Source organism: Peromyscus eremicus, chromosome 5 (genome assembly GCF_949786415.1).
Source record: "Peromyscus eremicus chromosome 5, PerEre_H2_v1, whole genome shotgun sequence".
NCBI lineage: Eukaryota > Metazoa > Chordata > Mammalia > Rodentia > Cricetidae > Peromyscus > Peromyscus eremicus.
Window position 1 is genome coordinate 47,801,196 of NC_081420.1, and position 27,448 is coordinate 47,828,643.

Genomic DNA, 27,448 nt, shown 5'->3' on the forward strand with positions numbered 1-27,448 from the left:
TCCATTTTTCTCCCAGTCAAGAACTTAAAACCTTCATGTTTGGGGTGTGATGGTTTTGAAATGCTTGTTTTTGGTTGTTTCAAGCATTTGTGCCTCCTTGAGGAAAGGCAGAGATAGCGCTGGGCTGGGCTGTGGTGGTCTAGGAGAAGGAGGAGACATGAGTGCCATCACCCTGGGAAAGAGCGAGGCAGCTTCCAGCACGATGTGCTAGAGAAGGCCGGAGGCCAGGCTGTGCCTCAGTGTTATCTTCCCTGAAACGGGCTGAGAAGCTGCCACATCTGGTGTCTCTCTACTCTGGGACCTTCTCTCCATGAAACCTCCATGGCCCTCCCCTTGGGCATTGCCTTACTCAGAGGACTCTTCCTGGACAAACTGCCCGTGGTCAGCTCCCATGGAGAGCAGCGTGTGGCTGTTGTGATAGGACTCTGCACAGACAAGCTGCTGTCCATTAGGAGGAGTCTGGGCTGGGGTGTGGACTCTGGGTTCATCCCCTGAACTGCAAAAGTGAGTGGCCCGTCATAAATAACCATCCTTAATGGTTTCCACCGTCCTCCAGCTGAGTGAGGCCTGACCCATCACTGTGACCAGGTTTCCAAGTGTAGGCTTTAGGGGGAGCACTTCACTGTCGCGAGGAGTGTCCTCTGCTCTGTGTCCTCCATCACTGGTTGCCTGAGATCTCATGACTTCATTTTCCCCACTCTGGAACAGGCAGATCTGAAGAGCCAGCTGGGCGATGCGGGCTATGTAGTGTTCGGCGTGGTGCTTTTCGTGTGGGAGCTCTTACCCACCACCTTGGTGGTGTACTTCTTCCGAGTCAGAAATCCCACGAAGGACCTTGTAAGTACCCGCTGTCTGTTTGCTGGCATCCCTAATCCTCCCGAAACTGGCAAGTAGGATTTTCCTCCCAGCTTTTCAGTGAAGCTTCTTGGATCCCTTTGTCAGGTCAGTCATCCATGACCCTTTCAACTAGAATCTTCTTTCCCCTTAATTCTCTTAAATGTGTGTGGGGGGTTAGCTTTATTTTACAAAAGAAATGAAAGTTAAGGTACATCTCATGGCCCGGGGACTAGTGATTCCTAATGCCACACGGTATTTAGTGTCCTCCAAACACGTATGCTGCCCTTTTAGCAGAAGATGGAGGGCTGGAGATATGGCAGTTGGTAGAGTGCTTGCCTAACATGCATGAAGCCCTGGGTTTGCTCCTCAGCACCACATAAAACCAGGCATGTAATCCTAGCACTGGGGAGATAGAAGCAAGAGGATCAGAGGTTCATTCATCCTTAGCTACATAGTGAGTTCAAGACCAGCCTGAGCTACATGATACCTTATTTGAAAAAGACTGTTTAAAAAAAAAAAAAAAAGCAAGATGGGGACTCACTTTATCCCCAGAGTGACAACGGCTCATCAGAGAGTGGGAGGGCAGTGCAGTGGCATCAGCGTGACCATGCTAAAGCCACCCACTTGTGCTTGGCCACATCTGCTGAACCAACCCTATAGAAGAGAAAACCAAGTCAAGTTCAGAATTCCCTGGAAGCCTTGCTGCACCGTACGAGCTAGAATACAGCTTTGCTTTCCTGAGCCATACACTCAGGAGCGGGGGCCAGTGTGAGCAGTGACGGGGGCACAGAATGATGCACATAGACACATAGGCACAGCTCCTGGTCCATACCCGGGTAATGACAGATTGCTGCTCTTTTCCCTACTCACCTCTGGGTGGTCACTGTTGACCCAGGCACAGGAAACAGACCAGGGTGAGGTGGGAGATGAAGTACAACTTGGCTGTGTCTTCCCTGCCAGGACGGACTCCAGCCATGTCTATTTGCATTTTTTGAGAATTCGGTTTGGGGCAAAAGGATGAAAGGATCGAGGGAGGGTCCTGAAGGAAGAAACTCCCGAGAGCCTGTGTGACTATACAGGTGTGTCTCCACATGGACTGTCTGCTTTAGTTTGGGAAACTCTTTATTGTTTTGAGACAATCCTGCTGTAGAACACAGGCAGGCCTTGAGATAAAACCTTTTGCCTCAGCCTTCCAAGTGCTGGGATTATAAGCATGAATGACCATGCCTGGCTAGTTTGACATATCAGTGAGAAATGAAAACAGCGATTCATTATTGGAAATACGAGCTATGGATTTCATTGTGATGTTTATATAGGCATATATTTTGTTCATCTTCTCTCCCAGTTACCCTCTCTCCTTCCCACTGACCTCCTTTGTCTCACCAACTAATCTGTTCTGTTCCTACTTTCAGGTCCTTTTTTCACACACTGCCTATAGATCCTTAAAGAAAACAGCCCCTCCCTCCTGCATGCTGTAGTTTGGGGACTGAGGATGGTAGCTCAATTGGTAGAATGCTTGCCTAGCATGCACGGAAACTTGGGTTCAGTTCCTAGCACCTGAGAGGTAGCAGGAGGAAAAAATCAAAAATTCAGGGTCATCTTTGGCTATTAGGGTTGAGGCTAGACTGGGATACATGAGACCCTGTCCTTAAAACAAACAGAAAAAGCATACACAGCACATTCAACACTCTAGCTAATGACAGTACTTCTTCCTCATGCTAGCAGGCAGTTGTCTGCACAGATGCTAAATGACAACATCTTCTTCTAGACCAACCCTGGGATGGTCCCCAGCCATGGATTCAGTCCCAGATCTTATTTCTTTGACAACCCCCGAAGATATGACAGTGATGATGATCTTGCCTGGAACGTTGCTCCTCAGGGACTTCAGGGAAGGTAAGAGCCTGTTCCTGTTGGAGACTGCTAGGCCACTGGAACAGATTGAACTGGAAGACTACTCCTGCACAGAGCTGTCCTGCAGGGTCAGGTTCACCACAGGATATAACCAGGCATGGGAGAAAACAAACGATCTTTAAAAGATTCCCTCCTGTAGCATTTTTCCTAGTCAGTATTCCATGGAATGCTTAATAGCTGTGCTGATTTTAAAGAAATCAACCTTATGACTTCTCCAAGCCTACCCAGAGAGAGCCAGGGCATTTGCTGCTGGAATCACTCAGTGGAACATGATCTGGGACATCCAGGCAGACATCTCGGATCCTCTTCTAAAGCCAGAGAATACATGAACAATAAATCACTAGAGTGAATATGTTGTAAGAGCCAGAATTTGAAATTTGTGATTCTTAAAGTTATTTACTAAGATATTCACAAATGTCACCTCATTCCGTGTTTGCTACAGCCCTTTGAGTTCAGTATAATTGAGTTCTCATGGTTCAAGACCTGTCTGTGGGATTCCCTTTGCTGGGTAAGCAGTGTGGTTGGCCTTGGTGCACACTCAGTGCCAAGCACATGGGCACTGCCTCTTTTCTTGAAAATTCACTAGCAGACTGGGCTCAGTCTATTTTGGGGGTAGGCACTTACACATGGTAGCATTCACAATGGTGTGTGTGCGCTCAAGACAGTAAACTTCAGCTGAACCTGGCTGCCTCCCACGAGTTCCAGAGTCTGGATAACAGCTAGGAGAAGGAGGATGAGAAGCACCTGCTTGCCAGGGCCAGGAGCACCCTTCATGGCTTTGGTTCCTCCTCTCCCTGTGCACCCAAATCTGCCCAGTGTTCAAAAAGCTGTGCTTGCTTTTCACTCTGTATAACTACCAGTGAAAGGCCTTGGGAATAGGAAAAGGGCTCTGAAAGGACCTTGGTTTGAGATACAGAGCTGAGGCAGAACACATTACTGTCTTGGCGGGTAGGGAGGAGAGACCCCCGATCCTATCACATAAAAACCAAAAACAAGGTAGCTGTTAGGGAAAAACACAGAGCAGCCATGTGTAAAGTACAGACTCTGGAAGCAAGCCAACTACAAAGATTTCTCAAGGTCAAAAGTTACCCTTCCAGAGTTTGAGCTCCACTTCTTCCTAAAATGGTTCTCTTATCTAGCTACCCCGCTGGAGCATCCCTAACCATTATTTGCAGTTAACAAGAGCAGAGAGGGGAGTACTTCACCCTATACACAGAGTGAGAAAAGACCCTTTTCCATGAGAGAGGAAAATGAAAACAGTATTTTGAGTTCTAATGAGATCTTAGATATTGCTCTTGAGGACTTCTGTAGGTGTTCACTCAACCCTGACAACAGCCCAACAAGGAAGTTACTGATGTCACTCCTGTCCCACAGATGGGGAACTTGAGACATACAAGTTATCCATCCAAAACACATGGGTAGTGAACCTATAATGCCACCTTGGGGTTCAGACACAAGCCTTTGCTAAAACTATGTTCTCCACAGTGGCTAACTTTAGGTTCTAGTGGTTCCAAACTTCTGAGCACTGCAGGGTTCAGTGGACTTGAATGCAGGCTGCCAGCACTGTGTGTAGCTGTTTGGTGGAAAAATGGGCTTCAAGACACAGTGTGAAGAACTCAGGTCTGTTGCTAAACTACACAAGCCACGTGGACACAGTACACACAGTATTCTGTGTCAAGCCACTAAACTGGTTTTGTTTGTTTGTTTAAAGTTTTGCTCCAGACTACTACGACTGGGGACAACAGAGTAACAGCTCCCCGGCACAAGCAGGAACTTTGCAACAAGACTCCACTTTGGATCCGGACAAAGCCAGCCAAGGGTAGCACCAGGTGCCAGTCCTATGGAAGAGTCCTCTGTTGAAAACCTTTCAGCCAGACAGACTGGATGACAGCTGAGTTTTTAGGACACTTTCCTTATGAAACAGGACTCAGTTTTTTGCCTATAGCTTTCTTATGGCTAGATCGGACTAAGCAATAATTTAGAGCGCTAAACCCTTACTTTAGTATTAGCAGAGAGCCTGGCTATTTCAGTGGGTATAATTTAAACTTAAAAAGATTCTGTACTTTTATAAAGATGTATTTTATATAACTTAAATACTAATGCTAAAGTATACTAGGTTTTTCCTTGATTGTTATTGTAATGTATGTTGTAGTTTGCACAGATTTTCATGCATAATTCACTTTAAAACGTATAGAATACGTGGTCTAATAATTTAAAGCTTTTGGACAAAAGTTTCCTCAAGCCTTACCTCTGAAGGTCACTGAATGTCACTGTGATTGTGAGCTCCACATTGGTAGACTCCTTTTACCTGCCACTCCAGTGTTGAAAGTTAAGAGGAAGCAGAGTGTCACGGTCTGTATGTCCACGGTAGTAGTTTCTCTTGAACTTTGCCCACAGTCTGGTGCTTCTTCATCCGAGAGCACTACTATAAGCACTCCAGTAACAAGTGGATACTGTCAAGATGCAGTCACCGACACTACTCAGCCTCCTTGGCTGTGTGTGTAGCCATTTTGTATACTTTAGCCCAGTGTAACTGAATACTCACTACCTCAGTAGGATGGCAAGATTGCCTTCCCTGACTCAGCCCTTGCTCGCTATAGTCAATGACAAGCCAAGAGGTCTCCACAGAGTGTTAACAATAAATATTTCTGGCCCTCGAGCTAAAGGACTGTGGACTCCTGACAGCTTCTCTGTAAAACATGCCTGCTACTTGTAGGAGACTGACATGTGCTCACTGCCTGTTATTTTTAAATACTCTGACCGTCTGTTGAAAGCTATGTGTATGAAAAAGTGGGTTCTGCCTAGGTGGTAGCAGGACCCCTGTTTCAGCCAGAGAGCGTTCCAGACAATGATCCCCATGTGCTATCTCAGGGCTCTGAGAACCAAATGGCCATCCTGGAGGCTGGTTGCTCTGGCTTCTCACAAAATGCATCATCTGGTCACCAGAGCCAAAAGGCAAGTCTTGCTCACAGGCTCTAGCCCACTTCACACATTTCTGCTGTCCTAAGGTTTGGTAAAAACCCATCTTGGGGATTTAACAGGGACAAGCCCACTCTCTCCTATTTAGATGTATTTAAAATTGGGATCCCCAATTTCACACGGGTTGTGATTGGGTTTTCATTGTATAGCACACAAAGTTGAAGACTCTGCACAGCCCACGTCTTTGCTTTTGAGTATGAGCAAACATCTGGGTTACCAGCCATTTAAAATAGTTATTTGCCAGGGTGAGTTCCGCACTGAAGCAAAGCCCGCATGAGTTGCCTAAGTCAGTAGTTTACAATAAGAGTGTACAAGACAGCTTATCTGTCGCTATCCCTGCAACAATTCGGCTGTTGCAGCCAGTGCCCACAGCCCCTGTGTCCTTGTCTCCAGCAAGTCTATCCATCAGCAGCCAAGGGCAGGGCTTTCTGAAAAGCACAGCATCTTCAAGACAGTGCTGTGTGCATTCAATTTTGTAGCACATGCACACTTTACAATTGTCTATAAGAAAACAGACACCCAGCATTAGCCAACAAGCTATGATCACTTTACGATAAAGTTGTCAGCATTCACGGCAGCTATTTATTTTTCTCTGGAAAGGACAAAATGACATGTCTATTGACTCTCACAATTTTTTTTTTTTTAAAAAAAAGACTTTAACTCTTAAATGCTGTCACCACAGGCTGGAATATAAACCCGGTGGCTGTGGGTCTCATGTAGGGAAGGAGTTCTGAGTTGCCTTTGAGCCTTCTCCCTTACTTTCTCTGCTAACAAAACTTCCTAATGTGTTAGATTAAACCTAGGAAAAGAAAAGTTCATGTGTACACCACCATGAAATTAAAACCCTGGTAAATTGCTTCTCAGCCTTTTGGCTAAGATCATGTGTAAAACCCTGGTAATATTAAGCTTAAAGTGCATGGGGCCAAGCATGGTATTATGCTTGTAATCCCAGCACTAGGTCAAATTTGAGGCCAGCCTGGGCTATAGAAATACTCTGAGATGAACAAGTATATGGGACAGAGAGAATACCACTGAAAATGTGGTAAATGTGTACCAGCATTGAGGTCTGCTGTAACAAGGCCAGGACACACAGTTTTTGAATGCTAGAAGAGTCATTTGCCCACACAGCTAATAATTCTGGCCAAGCTATGTTCATACCTATCATTGATTGGCACATACTCCTTTAGACAGTTAACATCTGAGTGTTGAGTTGTGAACTACAAGTTATTACAGCATACATCCCAGTCACACTTACGAATTTATTTTCTGTGGCTGCCGCAAGGATGGAATCCAGGGCCTTACTCATATATGGCAAATGCTCTACCACTGAGCTGTATTCTCAGCTCTTGTTAACTCAGTCTTGACGACCAGACACACTCATAATAACTCTTCTGTCCCATGTTTATCTGCATAGATCAGGTAAATCCTAGTGTACCCCAAACTCCTCCTTCACTAAAACTCAACTGCTTTTTGTGAACAGTAGTGTTGAACCAAGACTTCACCCCTATGAAGAGCAAAAGAAGCATTCGTCACTGGGGGTGCTTCAGAAGCACTACGAGAATCTCATTTGGATCTATATTGTGTATTACTAGAATATTGTGTACCCATATGCATGTGTACCTGCACAGTGGTGATCAGATCTCGGCCTTACTCCTGCTAAGCAAGTGCTTTGCCACTGGGCTACACACATTCCAGCCTGTTGTTTGTTCTACAAGGTTACAAATAATTTATCAAGATTTACAAGTTAAGCCAATTATTTTAGAAAAAGGATCCTTTCACTTTTATTGGGCAGAGATCTTAAGAGACTGGGGCAGAAACATATCAATGTCCATTTCCACTTTATCTGGTAGGTACGAGCTATTCACAACTTCTGATGGGACCAGATAGGGAGCTGCTGAAAGGAGCAGGCTCGAGTCAGAGTTCTCAGCCAAGACTAAACTAATAAGACAAAGTGAGAAAAACATTTAAATGGGACTGTGAAGACAGGCTGTGGAATTCACGGGGTCTACTGGGTATCTCTGCTATACAGTGCCGGACTGGGCAGTTGTCTTGAGTTTGGATTTGAGATCATACCGAGAGGATCACACATTAACTTACTCATAGTTCCCAGAGAACTATGATAGAGACATGAAAAACCCTCTCCCCAAAGAACAAAATACCTGTCAAGCTACTGGACTCCTCTACCTTTGCCTCATCTTGCCCTGGGTAGGTACTGTGTTCAGTATGGACTCATGCAGTCCATGCTTGTGATCCTTGGATCCAAATGTAGGGTCTTGGCACCTCCTATAGGCATAGACATTTGCCTTCTTCAAACCTTGATCTGTCCCTGCTCCATTTTTTTTGTTTTTGTTTTTTTGTTTTGTTTTGTTTTTCGAGGCAGGGTTTCTCTGTGTAGCTTTGCACCTTTCCTGGAACTCACTTGGTAGCCCAGGCTAGCCTCGAACTCCCCTGCTCCATTTTTTGATGTAGATACCTTCCTTACCAGTGGCTTCTTTTCCCCTAAGCCTCATCTGGTTAACCCCTCAAATCCTGATTTTTTTTATTTTTGTACTCCGAATAGACCTTATGTCTCCAAACATTAACTAGAACTGGAGTTTAGAGGCCCACTTTATTCAGCTTATATGAGCCTCAAAATTCCTTTCTACCAACCTTGTTCATATAATTGTTACCCATGATTCTGACACCCACTAGTCACTTCCCAGTCATGGTTTCTTCAAGACCCTCACTAAAGCATGAAAGGGTGCCTGCACTCAGATAAACAGTGCCTTCCCAGGGCTGCTGTGTCTGTGTAACTGAGCATCCTTCAGGTACTTCCTATAGATAAACTCACTGGCCCCGTCCACGCTTCAAGTCTATAGGGCAAGGGCCTATCAAAGGCTTTGCCCAGCTGTAGGTCCATCCTGGGCAGGATGGTTTGGTGAGGCCCTGACTGGTAGCTGTCAGATGGCTTTCCTGAGTCAGTGTGCTGGTAGCATCAGGAGGCTACCTGTACCGCCGGGAACATTTTTAGGTGGCATGTGGCCTCAGTAGAATTTTCTTCAGGTGAAGTCTTAACTATAAATGGAATGGAATCTGGTTGGGCTATGAAGACTGAGCTGTGTGGTGGCAGGAGTGTTTATTTCACATATTGCTATATTTCCAGACCTCAGAAGAGTCAAATCCCATACTCACAGCTGCCCTTAAGTAACTTTTGCACTTGCACTTTTACCAAGTTTAGCACTCACTGAAGGGCTCCCCCACTTATGAGTCTTTAACAGATATCCATTTTTTAACAAATAAATGGAGGAGGGAGTTGTTTTGTTTTGTTTTGTTTTTTAATATATGAAGGTAAGCCCCAAATCATTCTTGGAGACTTTGTCTTACAAGGTGAACTCTGACCTCATGGGTGCTATCATACCTTTATTAACTGCTCCATTTAGTAAGAGTACTCAAAGAATTACCCCAGGTAGTTAAAACCTAAAAGGGTCTTTACCATGTGAGGCTGTTAGAAGAATAAAGACATCAAGGTTAAGAGCCTTCGCATCTAAGGATGTAGTTGTAGGCAGAGTGCTTGTCCATGGGTAGCAAGCCCTGGATCCAATCCCCAGCACAGCACAAAACGGGCATGATTGTTTACACCTCTGATCCCAGCTCTTGGAAGTTGGAGGATCAGAAGTGGGAGTTTGAGGCCAGCCTGAGACACACGAGACCTTGAAAGTAATGAAAGGGAGGGAGGAAAAGAGACCCCCAAAAAACAGTCTGACAGAGTTCTGTTGTGCTAAAAAGAATTTTTCAAAGCTCATGTGGAATCAAACGGAATGGAGGAAAAACAAATCAAAAGGGTGCAGGGAAAAGAAGGAGAAGGTGTGGTCAATTTGGACGCACAGTAAACTCCGACTCACCGATAATATGTGGTGTCACATTAAGGAAAAATCAAAGCACTCCCCTTGGTGTCTTTTAACCAAGAGTGAGCCCAGATTTGAATTTTCTATTTCATGTTCCCTGTGTCTTCTGCCCTATCAGTTTGAATCTGCCTGCCTGAGGCTGTCTTGTAAATCTATCCCTGTGTGTTCATCCCTCACAAAGGGCTTTGCTCTTTATTGAGCAGCACAGAAGGCATCACATGGGGGAAGGACTTGGTGACACTTTACAGAAATCTTTAATGGAGTTCTACAAGGACCAAGTCACAGACTCCAGTTAACCCCAACTGACCCACATGACAGTATTTCAAACACTATTGTTTATCAAGCAATATTTAAATGTTGTGTTCAACATTTATGGTGGATATTCATTTTAGAAGATTGCTTTCATCTTCTGTATTTGCTGTTTTCAGCAAATGATACACAGGCATTACTCTGGGTCAAGGATATGAAGAAGTACGTAACTTAAGATTATAGTTGTGCTGGGCTAGAGAGATGGCTCAGTGGTTAAGAGCACTTCCAGAGGACCCGGGTTCAATTCCCAGCACCCACATGGCAGCTTACAACTGTATCTCTGGTTCCAGGGGATCTGACACCCTCATACCAATGCACATAAAATAAAGTTAAATCAATTATTTGAAAAAAGGAAAAAGATTATAGCTTTGCATTGGGAATTCCAAGGGCAAGTAAGGGTGACTGTTAACATTGTTCTCTTAAAGGCAGGTTAAACAAACAGCTGAGTACACACAGTAGGATAGCAGTCTTAAGTCATAAGTGACCTCAGAGTGTACTAACTCTGGCCATGAGGTCCATGAGAAGTTCCAGTCCGGTCCTCAGAATGTTTATTTTTTTTAATATTGCATCACCATGAGAGGGCTGAGGACTAATGTTAAATATTATTTATTAAAACTGCCTACTGGTACATATAGAAAATGGACTGATGAAATGGAACAGAACCTAGATAAAGAGTTAAATCCACGAAAATATCAGAGATCTGTCTTATCTACATGTAGCCTCAAACTAGTCATGGGAAAGATGGGCTGTTCAGGAACAACCAGGTTATCCTCTAGGGAAGATAAGGGTGGTTTCTTAACCTGTATTTTGTACTAGAATCCATCCCAAAGGATCAGAATTTAAAAAGCAAAACCATCAATGAAAATCAGAAAAAAAAATACTGGTGGATTAACTGTCTTGGTCTGAAGTGAGGAAGACATTTTATGAGTTAATACAGAAATCACCAAAGAACTGGTAAATCAGACCATACAACAGCATGATAAAACCATTAGAGCAAAGCCAAAAAAACAAATTGGAAGAATATGCCATTCCTCACACAATGGATTCATCCTTCTAACAGGTGAGGTTCTAATGGCCATGTGGTAAAAGTGGACAAAGTTCAGGAGACTCCTTCCTATATTAAAAGTTGTTCATTTTATACAGTTAGGCAACAAATGAATATTTTAAATTTATATACTATCAGAACATCCGAGTCTAGCATTTGAATGCCGTCTCTGATGGTGATGTGGGTGAGCAAGCACGGTCCATCTGTAGATGGTATGTGAACTGTGGAGGGCAGCATCTGAGTCAGTGCCTTTCCAAACTCAGTGTGTGTAGTCTTTCATTTCTGAATACTTACTGTAGAGATGTACGTATACAAACGTGTAATGACATGTGGACAAGGTCTAGAAACAACCCAAATGCCCGAGAATGGTACTGCTCAACTAAATAATGACAGCCACAGTAAGGATACCAAGCAACCACTAAAGTGAAAAAGCTATCTGGTGATATGTGGCCATTGAATATTAGGTGATAAAAAGCAGATGGTGTGTATGTGATGTCACTCCAAGTAAAGATAGAGAGAAAGAAGGCTTTATATTTGTATATGTTGGCATATTTAAAAAAAAAAAAAGTATGGATGGAAATAGAAAAGCCAAGGAGGGAGGGCATGTGTGTGTACTGTGGCACTGTATTTTTGGTATAAAATGTGTTTTTTAATCATATGAATGTACCACCTATTCAGAAAGTTAAATAAAGCAAGCATTTTTTTAAAGCCTATGGCTCAGTACAAATCAAAAACCACCGAAGTTCCTACAGTTTGACTGAGTGATAATAGGCCATTACAAAAATGCCACAAATGGCCCGATAATCAGTAGAGGTTCTGGAGCCCTGGGTTCTGGTGGCATGAGTTGTGACTATGGCTGAGTCTCAGAGCTCATCTGTTGTCACACTTCAGGAAATAACTGTACTTCCCACCTAGTGTGCTGGTGACAGGCTGTTGTTGCATGTGGAGTCCTCAGCATAGGCTGCCAATATCTGCCATTCGTGCTACAAGAAGAGTCCCCCTCAGACCATGCAGATGGTATATTTTCTCCCTGATTCATAAGTTATAATCACATTCTCTTGAAATGGAGGAGGGAAAAAAAAAACAAAGCAACAAAAGATTGCAGAAACATGTACTTTAATTCATGGTCTCGATTCTGGTGGGTACAACAGTGAATTATTTGGAATTCTGCTCAGAAAACTCAAAGCTGCACCTGTAGATGTTATTTCAAATAAAGGACATGTGGATTTCTGTGCTTGGCTTGTACCAAGGAGTTTCCATGACACTGTGTACCTGGTCTGAGCCTTTTGGTGACTAGCTATGGCTTCTGCAGGAACTTTAATCTGCAAACTGCTGAGAGGCCTATTGTGAACTGTTTCCAGATGTCCAGCTGAGGCAATGCTGTGAAGACCAGCACAGCTGTCCTTCCTTACATACAGTGGCACCTAGGCAGAGTCAAGAAACACGGCACAGCGGTTCATACACACAGTACAGGGGCCCAACATCTGACCTGTCAAGTTTCAAAACTGATCTTGTTTTGGCTGATCCTCCACATAATCCAATACCGAATACTGAACATTGACCATTTAGTATGTATAATCTGTCTAAAACAGATACCATTAAAGGAAAGCCAACGTAGTCCACCAGGGGAAAATACTTCCTCTTCTTCATGTTGATTTCGTCATGTTTTGCGTCAGATGCTGGATTTTTGCAGTAGGTGGGGAGACACAGACAGACAGCATCTGTTGCTCAGCTGTCGGGCACTCTCAGCTAAGCAGTGCTCCCCCTGGCACTGGTGACAGAACTGGCCGACAGCCTCCTGAAGACCAGACTCATCACCAGGGCCAGCCTACAATCTCCACAGTCCTCAGACAGCAGAAATGTAGGCCATGCACACAATCCTAATGTATGTAAAAGTTGTCCAACAAATATCAACTTCAAAATACTTGCCTTACTGAGGAAATTCAGTAAAGCTTTGAGTATATTTTAACTTTACCACATCTTTTCAATTCCCTAGAACACACTCTAATACTACTGTGTGTCCTAAACTTGAAGCAAACCATAGTTAAGAAAAATTCAAGTGGAAATTAAGATTTTTTTTCTCAATTAAATAGTTTAAAACAATAGCATCTAACTGCAGTAATGGTAAGTGACATTATCAAAATGACCTCTGCATTTAAAATAAAAATAGACAAAGTGCAAAATTTTCACATTTCCTTACATTCTAAATGGACACTACAGAACACTTGTTACTGATGTACTAGCAAGGTCACTGGTATTCACTTTGTAGACTTTTTGTCTTACAGTGGCTCACTCCCATCACCTGGTAGCACAACTCTAAAAATAAAAAGCATAGAAAAAGGAAAACTGGAAGCCAGCTTAAAAGAAAAATCAACCTACAAAATTCTCCACTATCAACAAAACATGAAGTTTATAAAGATTAGAAATTAGGAGGGAAGTAACTAGTGAGGCCCCAGTCCCCGGTCACACCTCCACAGTGGATGATGAAGCATCAAGAAGACCGAGCAACTCAATCTGCACACACCATGAAGTCACAAGGAACACAGTCCAGACTTTGGCAGATAAAATGTGGGTAAGAGCACTTACTTCAGCAAGATGGAATCTAACGAGAAGAGACTTTGGACTCGAATTACTTCCACATAGATAAAAACCTTTCAAGTAATCCCATTATCCACTGCCACCTTTAAAAGAACCAAGATTTAAAACATTTAAAGACTTTAAATCCCAGGTTTAGAAAATGACAGTCTAGGGCCTTCAAGTCCTCTACTGTCTTAAGTCACACCAAGGACGGCTGATCTGGGATGAATGGAAGGTGGGGGGGTGAGGGAGGATGGGAGGTGGGGGAGGGTGGTGAGGGTGGTAGTGGTGGTGGTGGTGGTGGTGGTGGTGGTGGTGGTGACACTCCTGCCGAAGCATCTCACCAGAAAGAATCACACAAAGAGGTAGAGGATTGCATAGATTGTGTTCAAAATCAAACATTGAAAATGCTTACTTTAAAACAGCAAAATTTGTGTATAATGCAAGTAGCATTATAAACCCATAGGATCTCATTCAAATTTTATGAATAAACAATCCATTAAATAAATAGGGCTTTTCATAAAACAACTGAAAATGTTTATAATTAGGAGAGGAACAAAGAAGTCAGAAGAAGGGGGAGCTGTAGGCTTTAGGTAAAGGACACTCCACTCTTGAGCCAGCCCGTTGTACACAGGACATCTGGCCAAGTGAACATGGGAGGGCACTTACCCACCTTCACCGAGGCAGGACCCTTTAGGCCAAAACCAAAGCAGCAACAGCAACTAAACATCTTAAAATGGTTGAAGTCCTGGGAAGTCATCCAGAACCTCGCTCACTAGTCATTGAAAGGCCTAGTCATTATAGTGACAGCCCTGTGTTACAGAAGATGACACACAGTGTTAGGCAAGGCTAAAACACTAACTACAGCACTGACAAATTTCTGTCACTGAGACCAGCCCTAGGCAGCACTGGTTCCCTAGTTCTTTTTCTATAACAGACTGAATAGTCTTCTCAGGTTAGACACAGTCATTTCAAGTTTGACAACTAGGAATGAAGGGTAATACAATACAAATAAAACCAATGTGAAACAAACATGGGATTAGTATAACTTACAATTTTAAAGTATATACTTCATTTATAAATATCTCTAATTGATAATCTATTAAGGATCATAAATATTCAAGTGAACATTTGAATTTTCTCTTTAAGAGTTCAGAATTCTTGAAGTCTTAGACACTTAGTCTCTCTGCTCAATGTCCAAGGCTAAAAGGCTTCACACAGTCCGTTATGTCTACGGAGACAGAACAGTCTTCATTACCTCCTGTGCTGTAATAATGCTTTAAAGTTCTGTAATTCTCTTATGCTTGTCGAAAGCCTACAGGAGGAAAACAAGTGCGTGTTAGTACACACAGCTGGCGGGATGTGCACACATTTCATAGTTCATCCTGGATCCTTGAGCTCTAGAACCTGGAAGCAAAATCTAAAAGAACCAAACACTGAACATTGAGAATTCCATCTTAAATAGATATGCTGTAACTCTATTAAAAGTGACAAGAGATCATGGGGCTTTGGTTCTTTGGGCTTGCTTAGAAGGGCAAAAGCAGCCAATTCATCTTCACATCAAGACTACAGATGAGAACCAGGTGTGGTGGTGTACGCCCTTAATCCCAGCATTCAGGAGGCTGAGGCAAATGGATCTCTTGAGTTCTGAGGCAGCCTGCTCTACAAGATGATACACCAGGGAAACCCTGTCTTCAAAACAAAACAATAACAAAAAGACTGTAGATGAGTCATAGAAACAGTGCCATGAAAGGCTCAAAAATATTTGTTGTCTCCTACACAGTCCCTCCCAACTCCCAGCACCTATCCACATTTACGTATTGGGTAAGGGATTATTGGCTCAATGAATAAATAAAGAGCTCAAACCCAGAAGTAAAATTCTGAGATGGGAAGAAATGAAAAACCTACAAGTTCACTTTTCCTTTATGTACAAAATTCATGGTTAATGAAACAATTTCAGTATTTCTCTTCTATGGCCTAGTGATACAGTGTATACTGCTAACTACTCTTTTTCATTACCCCAGTACTTGAAGACTTCCTGTTTATTGAGAGCTTATTGTTTATTGAGGTTCCAGGCAATGATCTGAGCCTGTCAAGTGTACATACTCAATTAACTTAAAGAATGCAACAACAAAAGGTAGCTAGGACTTTGCTTTTACATTTTAGGTAAAATCAGGCTCAAATAATTGGCCCTCATAATCACCTAGGGAGTAGCACTATTGTTGGAGTGGGTATGGCCTTGTTGGAGGAAGTGTGTCACTTTAAAGGTGAGCTTTGAAGTTTCCTATGATACCACCCAGTGTCTCAGTCAACTTCTTGTTGTCTGCAAGATGTAGGACTCTCAGCTCCAGCACCACATCTGCCTGCATGCTGCCATGTTCCCCGCCATGGTAGTGGACTAAACCTCTGAAACTGCAAGCAAGCCACCCTCAGTTAAATGTTTTCCTTTGTAAGAGTTGCCGTGGTCATGGGTGTCTCTTCACAGCAATAAAAACCCTAAGATACCCAGCTAACAGGTGGGTTCTGAACAGGGAGCCAAGGTTTGCTGAGATGTACTGCTGGCAAAGGCAGGCCAGGATCCCAGGACTCCAGAACCTGTCTCCTGGCCAGCACCCACTACAGGGAGAACAGGCTCCAGACAGAACTGAAGCTAGAAGGAGACATTTCTGAGAGCCAGTGAAATTTTGATGAAATATTCAGTTTAATTTTTTCTTTCTCAATTTAATTGTTTGAGCTTAAAATGTTTTACGTTATTGAAGATCTTTTTCATTTCAAATAATTTACATTTCACCTAGTTTCTTATGTTATTTTTCTTCAGATCTCAAAAATGTGTAGGCTGAATGTTTCCTGAGATGTAAAACACCATCAGCCACTACCTTGTGGGTTATATCTCAATTAGCACAGACATCACATACAGAGAAGAGCAGGGCACAGCAGCTCACACCCTAGCACCAGGGGCTGAGATAGACCACTGAGCTCCAGGTCAGCTTGTATGAGAGTAAAATCCTGCCTAGGTAAAAGCAAATATGTGGAGGAAGTAGGGGAAGGCTTGGCATTAAGATGAGACATATCTAAGTTATCTTTAAGTGATTGGTCTCCTTTGAACTTAAAACCACACTCATAAAACATACACATTAATCTCTGTCACTTGGTTCCAGTTTAAAAATAAACTTTCTCCCATAATTTGACTTACTTTGCCCTGTTACAACACAGCTTTACTTTCTATGATTCTTTTCCTTCTGCTTTATAACCTCATCACAGCATAAATCTCTCTGTAGGCAAATTCAAATTGTTTTTAAAACAATTTCTGATATAAGAAGCAAAGTGTATGTGTTTGTATACTTTTCTGATATGATACATACAATATATATCACAGAAAGAAATGGGGTAGGGATGTATGGGAGAGGACTCCTCAGATTAGGCAATACAGAGCAGAGAAAGTGTCATGTCTTTGATAACCTTCTTGATCACATTTTCCTTCTGTCTACTACTGTACTCCAGCAGGCAGTAGCCAGCCAAAGAAAAGAATATTAGGAGACTATTTCCCTCATGAAATTGAGAAATCAAACTGAAAGGTACTGGTACTGGAAACTATCAGTTCTTTCCGGTACTGACAGAGAACTGGCTGTCAGCCTGGAGGCCACACTGAGCAATGATTATAAGTTGGGTTTGTTTTGTTTTGCTCTGTTTTTGAGACAGGCTCTTCACTACATAGGCCAGGTTGGCTTTGAACTCATGATCTGCCTTCCTCAGCTTCTCAAGCTGGGGTTAAGAGTGTGTGCCATCACACCCATCATTTTATCTTTATCTATGTAGCAAACCAAGAAGCATACCTTTGGGGAAAAGACAATCTTTGCAGTATATTGAAACCTGTGGGAGAGTCAGGTCTCAGCTGTAGGTGCAATTCTTACCTTGCAAAAGCATTTAAAAGAGCAACTATTTCTTGCCGAGTAAGCTGGAAGCCTTTAGATGGGCTGTTCTCCGGAAGTTTTTGGATTTCTTTTTCAGAGAATAGTATCTTCAAGGCAGTTCCTAAACCCTGAGTCTAAAGAAAATATTCATAAACTTACAATTAACTTTACACAATAGCTGCTATGAAGAACTACTCAGTAAGGACCCTGAAAACCACATGAGGGAGGTGAGAGATGATGGCTCAGCAGCTAGGAATGCTTGCTGCTCTCCATCCAGTGGCTCATAACCACCTCTAATTCCAGCTCCAGGGAATCTGACACCTTCTAATGGACGGACGGACAGACGGAGGAATGGACACACACACACCCCTAAAGCAGAAATAATCTCTTCTTTAAATCCTATGAATTGAGCTTTATAACATAGTGCTGGACTATGCAAGAAGCAGTATCTATCCCCTCACAGGTCACATACACATAAACACAACACTGTTCAGGAAAACTTGAGCAACCTGATGCTTGTTGAACATGTTTCTGTTCCAGACTGCCAAAATGCCTGTTTTTATCATCATAACCACAGCATTTGACTTGTAATCCTGAAAACACATTTTTGTTTTGTAGTGCTAAGGGATCAAACCCTGCTCTACTTCAGCTCTACACCACAGACCCATTAAACACAGCGGCTACACTTACAACCCTTAGCAATTCAAAGTTCCAAGAATATTGCAAGGTGACCCTACACTAAGTTATTTCTCAGCACTAGAGGAAAATTTGATTTCAGCACAGCTGCCTTTAAAATAATCCTATCTCACTAGCACTGTATAATCCCAGCGGATGCAGAAAGATCACAAATTTGATGCCTCAAGTACAAAGCAAGACCTTGTCTTTAAAAAAAAAAGGAAAAATACCCACACAAACAAAAATTAATTTTGTCTTCTGATTTTCTGTATTTATCATTAGCTTTGGAAGAAAATCAAATAATCCTCTGTATACTGAAGATTAAGGTCTGCCCTACAGAACTTTTGCATTTTGTGCTAAGCAGCCTTTTACCATTGAAACAAACCATGTCCAAAATTTGATGTTTAATTTATATATAAATTAAATATAATTTCATTTAATGTGTTTTAGTTTATATATATAAAATTCTCTATCCATAACTAACTTTAAAAATGAATCTAAGATGGTACCAAGACACAGAACACAAAGATGTCCTTGTTCATGGACCTCCAGCACAGTTTAGTAGCATTTATCTTTCAATAACAATACAGAAAAGCCACATTTGGTTCTGCTTGTTTCCAAACACATTGAACAACAAATCTTGCCAAAACTAAAGTAAGCAGCTGGGTTATGGTGGTGCACAACTTTAATCCCAGCACTTGGGAGTCAGAGCCCGGTGGATTTTTGTTAGTTCAAGGCCAGCCTGGTCTACACAGCTGGCTCCAGGATAGTTAGGGCTTACATGGAGAAACCCTATCTCGAAAAACTAAAAACTAAAGCAAGCAGAAAAATGTACGGCTATGAACAGTCTGAAAAGGAAGATCACACACACCTGCAATTTCCCCCATAATCTGCACTTATCACATCCGACACAGTCCATGATACGCGAGATGTTCTTAAAATGTAACCGAAATTCCTCCTGGTATGCAGAAAATACCAGAATTAGCCTTTTGAGATTAAGTTACATTTGGTTGAATCACATATATAAAATAAAGTTTTGAAGTTTACAAGTGATTAAGTTGTTTTCAGCAGTAAAAGATCTGACTTTGTATACACAACATAGTATATTAAAACAAGAGACATTGATAGGAGCTAATATTCATGGTACATATTCAACACAATTTACTGAGGAGGCACTTTAATGAAGGGCTGGAAAGTGTGAGGCCTTTACTTGTAAGAACTGAGCTGTTGCTAACATCAAATAGCTTCTTAAATCTAGTTTGTCAGGGTATTTTCTCCCAGCCACAGAAAAAGTAACTAATGTAAAACATAACTCAGAATGTTGGCCCTAAAACAGATCCAGTTGTAAATCACTCAATGCCACGCTGTGACATAGGTACTCAACAACCAATGATCTCAATTTATAGCAAACTCTAATTGGAGTAACATCAGAATGTTGGACAACTGGAGAAGTTCGGATGAATAGGATGAAAACACAACAAATGCTCCCCCAAAGCCCCCGTTACCTTTAATGACTTGGCCCCCTTTTTGTCACCTGCAAACATGGACTTCTCATCAAAGTGCATGGGGAAGGACCTGAAATGGCAAGGCCATTAGCAAGTTACCAATGAAAAGTCCAAGTGCTTGTCTTAGAGCTCTGCTAGAATTCTGTAGCCCTACAAATACTTAAAATCTGCTATTTATAATGTAGGAGGGGACAGTTCACATATACACTAATAAGACTACAGCAAGCTACATATGACTCTGTAATTTGTAAGACTGCAATATCTTAAGGAAATTAGTAAAATTATTTAAAAGTGAAACGCAATCTCCAAGTATTCCTATATACTTTAATATGTAGTTTACTTCAGGTCCTTCTCCATCTACCTTTTCCTTCATGCTTGTTGTAGCACTAGTGAAGGTATTTTACAGACTATGGATGATTTAAAAGGCTATGTTCTGGAGGGAGCTAATAACATCTTGTATGTTCACTGTAATGCTTTTACATTATACAAGTTTAAACAGTAAGTGAAAGAATACCAAACCGGTAGAGCATTTTGATGCTACATAAAATCTTCAGTTCTTTATTAAAATATACATGGCCTGTTTTCAAGTGTAAACACTTCTGCAGCCAAACTTCAGGGAGGCTTTTTACTCAGCACCCAAAGAACTACAGTGGTAATATTGCTCCCGTGTTCCTTGGCTCTACACCTCTTTTTTCTAGTGTTTGGAGGATTCCAAGACACTGAAAACCAAGTCTTACTTTGTGTCCTGAAAGATGCTGAGCAGAAGGGTCTTGGTATCGGCATCTTCTTCCAAGTTGCCAGTGTAAAGATCAACAATTGAGCGCTCAAAATAAGGGGCCACCTTTGACAAAGCACGAAGCTCAATCAAGTATAAAAAGTATAGATTTTTCAGCCTTCTTGGACCCTCCCCCTTTGTTTCCACAGGGTCAAAGCGGCGTTTAAATTCTTTGATGTTAGGTCCCCAACTAGGTTTGCCCCAGTTTTCTGAAAAGAAAGAGAAACACATTGTCTTTTAGTATAAAAAGGGTTTTTGTTTTGCTCTGCAAAATATGTATTTTACATTCCAACACTTTTTACAGTATCTTACAAGTAAAATAGTAAGGTACTTTCTATTTAAGAAATCTGATTACCTTCCAGAAGATAATTTGCACACAGATGTAAATTGATGCTGGCATGAAGTCCTGATATAAGCTTGTAGAAGACTCTTTTTTCAAGACATAAACCTATTTAGAAAAACATGGAAAAAGAACCCATGCCCATTAGATACAGAATATTTAATCAAAAAAATCAGTACATGGGTTTCGGTTAATATTCAGGTTATGGTTGGAATATACGGTGTCCCTACAGGCTTAGGTTTGGGATGCTTGTTGCTCTGGTGGGGCCTAGCTAGAGGAAATACAGCGGTGAGGGCAGGGCCTGAGGGGCGTTATTATTCATGCCTGCTTCCTGTCACTCTCTGGTTCTGATCTGCAGTACAGCTATGCTCTGCCACACATTCCCTGTCATGATGTTCTTTTCATGTGCTCAGGGCCAAACAGCCATGGAGTGAACCCTCTGAAACTCTGAGCAACATAAACCTTTCTGTAGGTAAAAAGTTTCTGTCAGCTATGTTGGTCTCCTGACATGAAAGTAACTAACACAGACATCAGAAACAAATTCAGAGATAATATACAATCAGATGGAGATTTTCACTAGAAAACAGTAAGATTCTTGTTTCAGAATGGACTTAACCACTGAGTATAATGAAAAGTTAAAATAAAACAAGACAGAAAGGCCTGACCCCTCGAAGGTGGTCCAGCCACTACTGGATGCAATTGCAAAGTTCCTAGGCTACCCAGAAAGCAGGTAGTGGCACAGGTTGTAGTTTAGACTAAGAATGTACTAAGCACAACTACAACAATAAAGGCATTGCTTTGTCTTAGCAATAGCTGTGCCTTCCTATACCTTCCCTCTGTGTTCTTTCTTTGAATCTACTTTGTGGTGTAAAAAGAAGGGCCTTTTGCCTTGTGATGTTCTATCTAATGATGTATCACTCTATTTACAAGGAGAGATAAAACCTAGAAAAAGACCCCAGGAATGTTAACACACAAACACACACACACACACACACACACACACACACACACAAGAAAAAATCTTTTGAATATTTACAAGTCCCACCACCATATGGAATTTAAGGACATGATGCAAAGTCACTTCATATAGCTTCCTTAACCCACACAGATTTCTGCTAAAAATTTATGGCAAATACCAACATAATCCCACAATCCTACCTACCCTGCTACCCTGTAAGCTTTTCTCTTATAGTAACACATATTGTAAGTGCACTTAGTGCCACCAAATAGTAATTTTAAGAACGGCTAAGATGGAGCTGGAGTGAGGCTCAGTAGCCGAGAATATTCTTAGAATGCACATGACCCTGAATTCAACTCTCAGGACTAAAGTAAAAAAATAAATAAAACCTCAAGGCTAACGTGGCCATTTACACTGTATTTGTTATGCCACAATAAAAAAGAAAATTTTTTGATGAATATTCTTTATAGAAATTTAAAAAATGAATGAAAATAAGAATAAAAGATGTAAATTATGATTTACTTTCTGTGCATGAATGTTTGTACGTATGTATGTGTGTGTTCTATGTGCATGTGTAGTGAGTGCCTGTGGAAGTCAGAAGAGGGCACTGGATCCCAGGGACCTGGAGTTACAGATGGCTGTGAACTGTCATGTGGGTGCTAGGAACCAAATTCAAGTCCTCTGCAAAAATCACAGAATCCTCTCTCATGTCCTCCGAATAGAAAATTTTAAGAATCCATTAGATGCAGCTTTTCTTTACCACTCAACAGGTTTTGTTTTTCTTTTTTAATGCCCTTCCTACTGGGGAAAATGTGACATTAGTGTACAATCTCATTTATGTGCCAGGAGAATTTCCTTACTATAAGAGCATCTCCTTGGCGTACTGCTGCATCTTCTCAAGGACTCTCAGATCATTAGTTTACTCTGTGTCTTACCACAGATGGTTCTGAAGCAAACACCCTCACAATAGGAAAAACAATTCTTCTGAGATCTCATTCTCTAATTCAAAATGTTATAGAGACCAAAACAGAGAAATTAAAATGTATTTTGTAGTGTCCTCCAGAAAGCATATAGCCAATTTTAAATGTTTGTAACAAGGGCTACAAGTAAAATGAAGAAATTTACTAAAATATTAAGTACTAACATCAAGAAAAATTTCCATCAAATACCTAGTCAAGAAGCAAATGGTCAAATCTGAGGTTCAATTTCTATTCCTTCTAACCTACCTGTACAGGCATTGCTTCTGCCTTACAAAATGGTCAATGTCTAGAGAAGCGACAGCAAGAAAAGCAAAGGTCAGGAAAATTCACAAACATAAAAACCAGAGCCTGGAAACCCAAGAGGCGTTCACAGAGCCTGTAAGTGAGGAAGGTGGAGCAGAAACATGCTTCTGTGAACTGGGTGACCTCAAGCAAAATGCTGACATCAAAGATGTGCCAAATGACTGCACCAATAAGACAACACTGGGTGGAGATGCTGGAGACCTGTAGGCCCAGCCTGGTGCCAGATGGCAGGGGCTATGCCTTCAGAGAGCAGGCAAAAGCTTCCACCTCTTGCTCTGAAGTAACACAAAAAGCTCTCCTATAAAGGCAATTCCACCAACTTCTAGTTCTTATGATATATAGCAAGTTTGACTAGCCAATTTAGGGAGATCTCTTCTAGATTTAATAGCATTCAAATTCATTTTCAACAGGGGGTTTAGGGGACACTGAAGATATGTAAACATGTTTCTCATAAGAGTGCTAGATTTTCTACTGTCACAGAACTGTTCTGCATTTGAATATCTCTTGGCTGTTTTCAAGGAATTCTGACTGGTATCATCTCCACCTCCAGGTGAGGAAACAATTTCAGAAGAGACTAAGCCAGTTGCTAGTAACAAGATGTGCTCTCTGGAACCACATGCTCACATTCAGCGACTCCAAGGAGCAGGGTGCTGCTAGAGTAGTTGATACACAGTGCCTAAGGTCAAACACTGACAGATTCTGTTCTCCTCCTCCATTATCAACATTCAAGGGTCTATCTGAGTCTCAACCAGGAGGGTCCAACTTCTGGTTCATGTGTAGCATGCATCCAAGGATATCTATAAATGCAGCCCAATACATTTGTAGACCCCAGTATCACGTCAGTGTCAAAATGTTGGACAGCCCAGATCTTAATTACTTTCCACAATGTTCATCTTTAGAGTAGACTTATTAAGTTATGTATCTTCTACTAAAGGTCGTTTTCCAACACAACTCATAACAGTATTCATACATGTTCACTTTAAAATAACCAAAATATATACATAAGTGATTAAGAACAAACAGAAATCATGTCCAGAAACACAGCCAACTAACAACTGTCAGAATCAACTACTTAGAATTTAACGCTTTGCTGGAAGCTTATGGCTATGAAACAATGATTTCCCTCCATCAAGCTTGCTAATCATCCACTAATATAAAACAGTATAGCATAATTTCAAAAGCATCATACCCCCAGTTACTAACCAAAGCTGTTAAACTCCTAGAGCATTTAGCTTTTAACTCACAGCATTTTATATTTCCAATATGGAAAATATGAAGAATGAAAAATGCATTGTAAACTATATTGCTTTACATTTTCATAGATGAATGTGGACTGTATAAACATGGGTACATATGTACAGTTTTCTGCATTTAATTCATCTTGCCTTGTTTTATACATCATAAGTGTTTCCTTGCAGAAACACTTTCCTTGCAGAGGGAAATACTTCTGCTTTAAAAGCACACTTGTTTGCTACTAACTAGTAAAATGTGGATAACATAGGTGCAGACTGAGGAGCCAGTTAGAAAAACATAATCTGTGTAGCCTGTGTATTCATCTGGTACTGATTTTTGGCTGCCCAATACCCTCAAGATTTTCACATAATTTTTTCACAAAATATAACAAACTAAATCATGTTATTTTATTTCAAATATTGTTAAATATTAGTTGTCTAAACAATCAACCACAGATAAAAAGTTTACCTTCTAGCCATGTATAGAATGATTCTCCTTCAAAAAAAAAAAAAAGAATTTGGTTAAAATATTTTAAGTATTTGTGTATAAACAACAAATTAGGTCATTTGAGGACTACCTCTAGGAATGTCTACTCCTTTAGACTAAATAGTAAAATGGGCATATGTTTCTAGAAAAACCCATATATAATTTAAATAACTCTGGAGAGTGTTCTTACATATATTTTATTAAATTATTATGTAAATACTAAAATATCTTATTCAGTGGAGGTTTAAATCCAAACGCATGGGGGCAAACACTTAGTAAACTTAAATCAGTCTGAGGTAACAAGCATAGTATTTAATTATGCCAGCAAACTACCAATACAAAAATTAAATTATAATTACTCAATTTTTCCTAAGCCAATAAAGCTAGGTGTGTTTCCTTAGTCATCTAAGAGTAAATTTCAAAGGATAAATTTCAGTGTTATTCTTGCACAGAGTGTGACCCATCTTGCTTAGACTATAACCTATCTGTATAGGACTAAGACATCTCCCCAGCACCCAGGGGAAGGTAGTAAGAAACACAGAACTTGGGTTCCAGAGCAGCAGTAAGTTCCAGTGGTCTTCTGCACAGCACATTGACTAGAATTAGCAACAATGTATTGTGTTCTTACCAACTCTGGAGTGATTTTAAGTGTTTTTTGACACAACAAAAGCTAAGTATGTAAATAAATACATATAGCACTGATCTTGTTTAGCCACTTCCCATGACACATGCTTCAAAACACTGCTGATCCATGTATTTAATTTTGTCATTAAAAGAGAGAAGAACCGTTTCTGGCTCAACAACGCTCTTCTGAGTTAGGGAGGGAATGAAAGGGGAAATGCTGCTGGACTTCCTGAGAGGAGGACAGAAAACCCAGCCCACAGAGGTGCTGCCCAGTCTCAGGGATAAACCCTGGGTGCTCTGCTGCCTCCCGAGTGCCTCCCCATTCCACCATAGCACAGTGCAGACAGCTTTGCGGTCAACCACTCCACCCACCCTGTGAAGGATTGTTACTACCTCGCTTCCTCAAATAACCTCAACTACCAGCTCCCATTGGGCTGGAGAAACCATCCCTTTAGACGACTTCAGCCTTCCCACTGCAAACAAGTTACAGGGACACACCAGACCTCCTGCTCAGCTCTCAGGTTCATGCTACTTCCCCGACAAGCCTGTATTAGCTAGTTCTACTCATCTACACCTGCTCCTTTAACTCCGAATTCATCTTAAAGGCCACTTCTTCCAGGCAGCTTTTCCCATCACGTCTCATCATGCATGAGGTGCTGTTTCACCCGAACTGAGTCACACGTGCTGGGGCGGGGTGCGGGGTGTCCGAGTTTCCGTGTGTTGTGGTGGTGGTTGTGCACGGCACTTGCTTTCCTCTGCACGTCCTCGGCTCACAGAGGGAAAGTGTGCACTTTGTACATCCCCCCACTCTGCTAATGCTACTGAACACAGGCAAGGAGACAGCAACTGGAATAATTTTCTGGCCGTTTTGCAGCCAAATGCTAGTAAATAGTCTTTATAAGATTAAGCACTATATTGAAAACTGAGAATGTAACTTTCAAAGTCAATAAGTAAATAAAGAAGTCACAAATTATCTGATTAAAAAAACTTTGCTACATTTCCTCAGAATCTTCATGTAGATTAAAAAATTATTACTCATTGTGTATGTGGGTGGGAGGTGGGGCTCATGGTGCCACAGCATATGTGTGGAAGTCACAGGACAGCTAAGGGAATCTGCTCTCTTCTTCCATCATGTGGGTACTGGGGATTGAACTCAGGGCCATCAAGGTTGGCAGAAAGTGTCTTTACCACCAACTTTCAAGATTTTGTTAACAGAAAATAGGAAAGTGGTACTTTCTATACTTTCTAAACATTTAAGTAAAATGGTCTGTTTTTTTTAACATAAGACAATTCTGTTTTTTAAAAAAATTCATTTTTATCACCATTCACTATTCTTTTCTGAAAAAAAAATAGGCTAAGCCACCTGCTTTTGGTGAAAAGAAGAAAAACACCAAAATTTAATAGTAAAAAGGTTTCTTCCATGGTTGAAGTAAACACGAGTTTCAACTCACCATCATCTTCCCCTAAAGGAGAAAAGAGAAAGACATTACAAAAAGCCTTACCCTGTTCAGATTCCAGTCCTGCTAATGTTAACACATGGCTTATCCTCACTGTTAAACTGTTCACTGTACCATGAACTCTGATCACTATTGCAGGCATCCTACAAATAAGAGCCTTGTCTGCAAGCCAAAGAGTACAAGATTCCCACATTCTACAAAACAAACAGGGGAAAAGAGGAGGGAGACGGGAAGAAACTGAGAAGGGAAAAGGAACTGAGCCTGGGACACAGGTGCATAATCCTAGAGAGGCTGAGGCAGGACAACATCTCTGAGGTCAAGGCCTGGGCTATGAGGTGAGTTCTAGGCTGGAGTAGCCTTCTAGGGAGCTGGGGATATAGCTGTGATAAAATGTTAGTGTGCTTAGCAGATACACAAATATCCTTCAGGCCCTTCCCCCCCAACCTCTGTGGACAGGATCCTGTCCATGCTGAGTACTTCTCTAGATGATTACTCTTTTGCTCAGACAGCCTGAAGAAGAGGGTCAAGGGCACTCTCCTGGGATGGGAACGGCCCAAAGGCTGAGCTGGCTCCTCTACTGCTTACTTTTGTTGCTTTCGCCTGACAGATTCTGACAGAACAGTTTATTTTTCAGAAAAAGGTTCTGTTGCTCAAAGACT

General features: G+C 41.5%; 2 protein-coding genes across 4 annotated transcripts in view; one reads left to right on the forward strand and one right to left on the reverse strand.

The window, feature by feature from the left end:
- Gpr137b (G protein-coupled receptor 137B) overlaps positions 1–5,407 on the forward strand; it is a 32,731-nt gene extending 27,324 nt beyond the window's left edge. Inside the window, exons 5-7 of the mRNA XM_059262406.1 lie at positions 709–837; positions 2,606–2,730; positions 4,460–5,407. Coding sequence (XP_059118389.1) covers positions 709–837; positions 2,606–2,730; positions 4,460–4,571 — 366 coding nt within the window. The 3' untranslated portion in view covers positions 4,572–5,407. The remainder of the gene's footprint in view (positions 1–708; positions 838–2,605; positions 2,731–4,459) is intronic.
- A 6,657-nt stretch (positions 5,408–12,064) lies between these two features.
- The window catches only part of Ero1b (endoplasmic reticulum oxidoreductase 1 beta), a 40,932-nt gene continuing 25,548 nt past the window's right edge, over positions 12,065–27,448 (reverse strand). For 2 of the 3 annotated variants that reach the window (XM_059263405.1, XM_059263406.1), the window contains 8 exons: positions 26,784–26,795; positions 24,691–24,717; positions 20,764–20,856; positions 20,371–20,617; positions 19,634–19,703; positions 19,000–19,086; positions 17,454–17,587; positions 12,065–14,857 (listed from right to left, as the gene is read on the reverse strand). In XM_059263405.1, coding sequence (XP_059119388.1) covers positions 14,797–14,857; positions 17,454–17,587; positions 19,000–19,086; positions 19,634–19,703; positions 20,371–20,617; positions 20,764–20,856; positions 24,691–24,717; positions 26,784–26,795 — 731 coding nt within the window. In that variant the 3' untranslated portion in view covers positions 12,065–14,796. The remainder of the gene's footprint in view (positions 14,858–17,453; positions 17,588–18,999; positions 19,087–19,633; positions 19,704–20,370; positions 20,618–20,763; positions 20,857–24,690; positions 24,718–26,783; positions 26,796–27,448) is intronic. The other variant, XR_009379361.1, reaches the window with a different exon arrangement.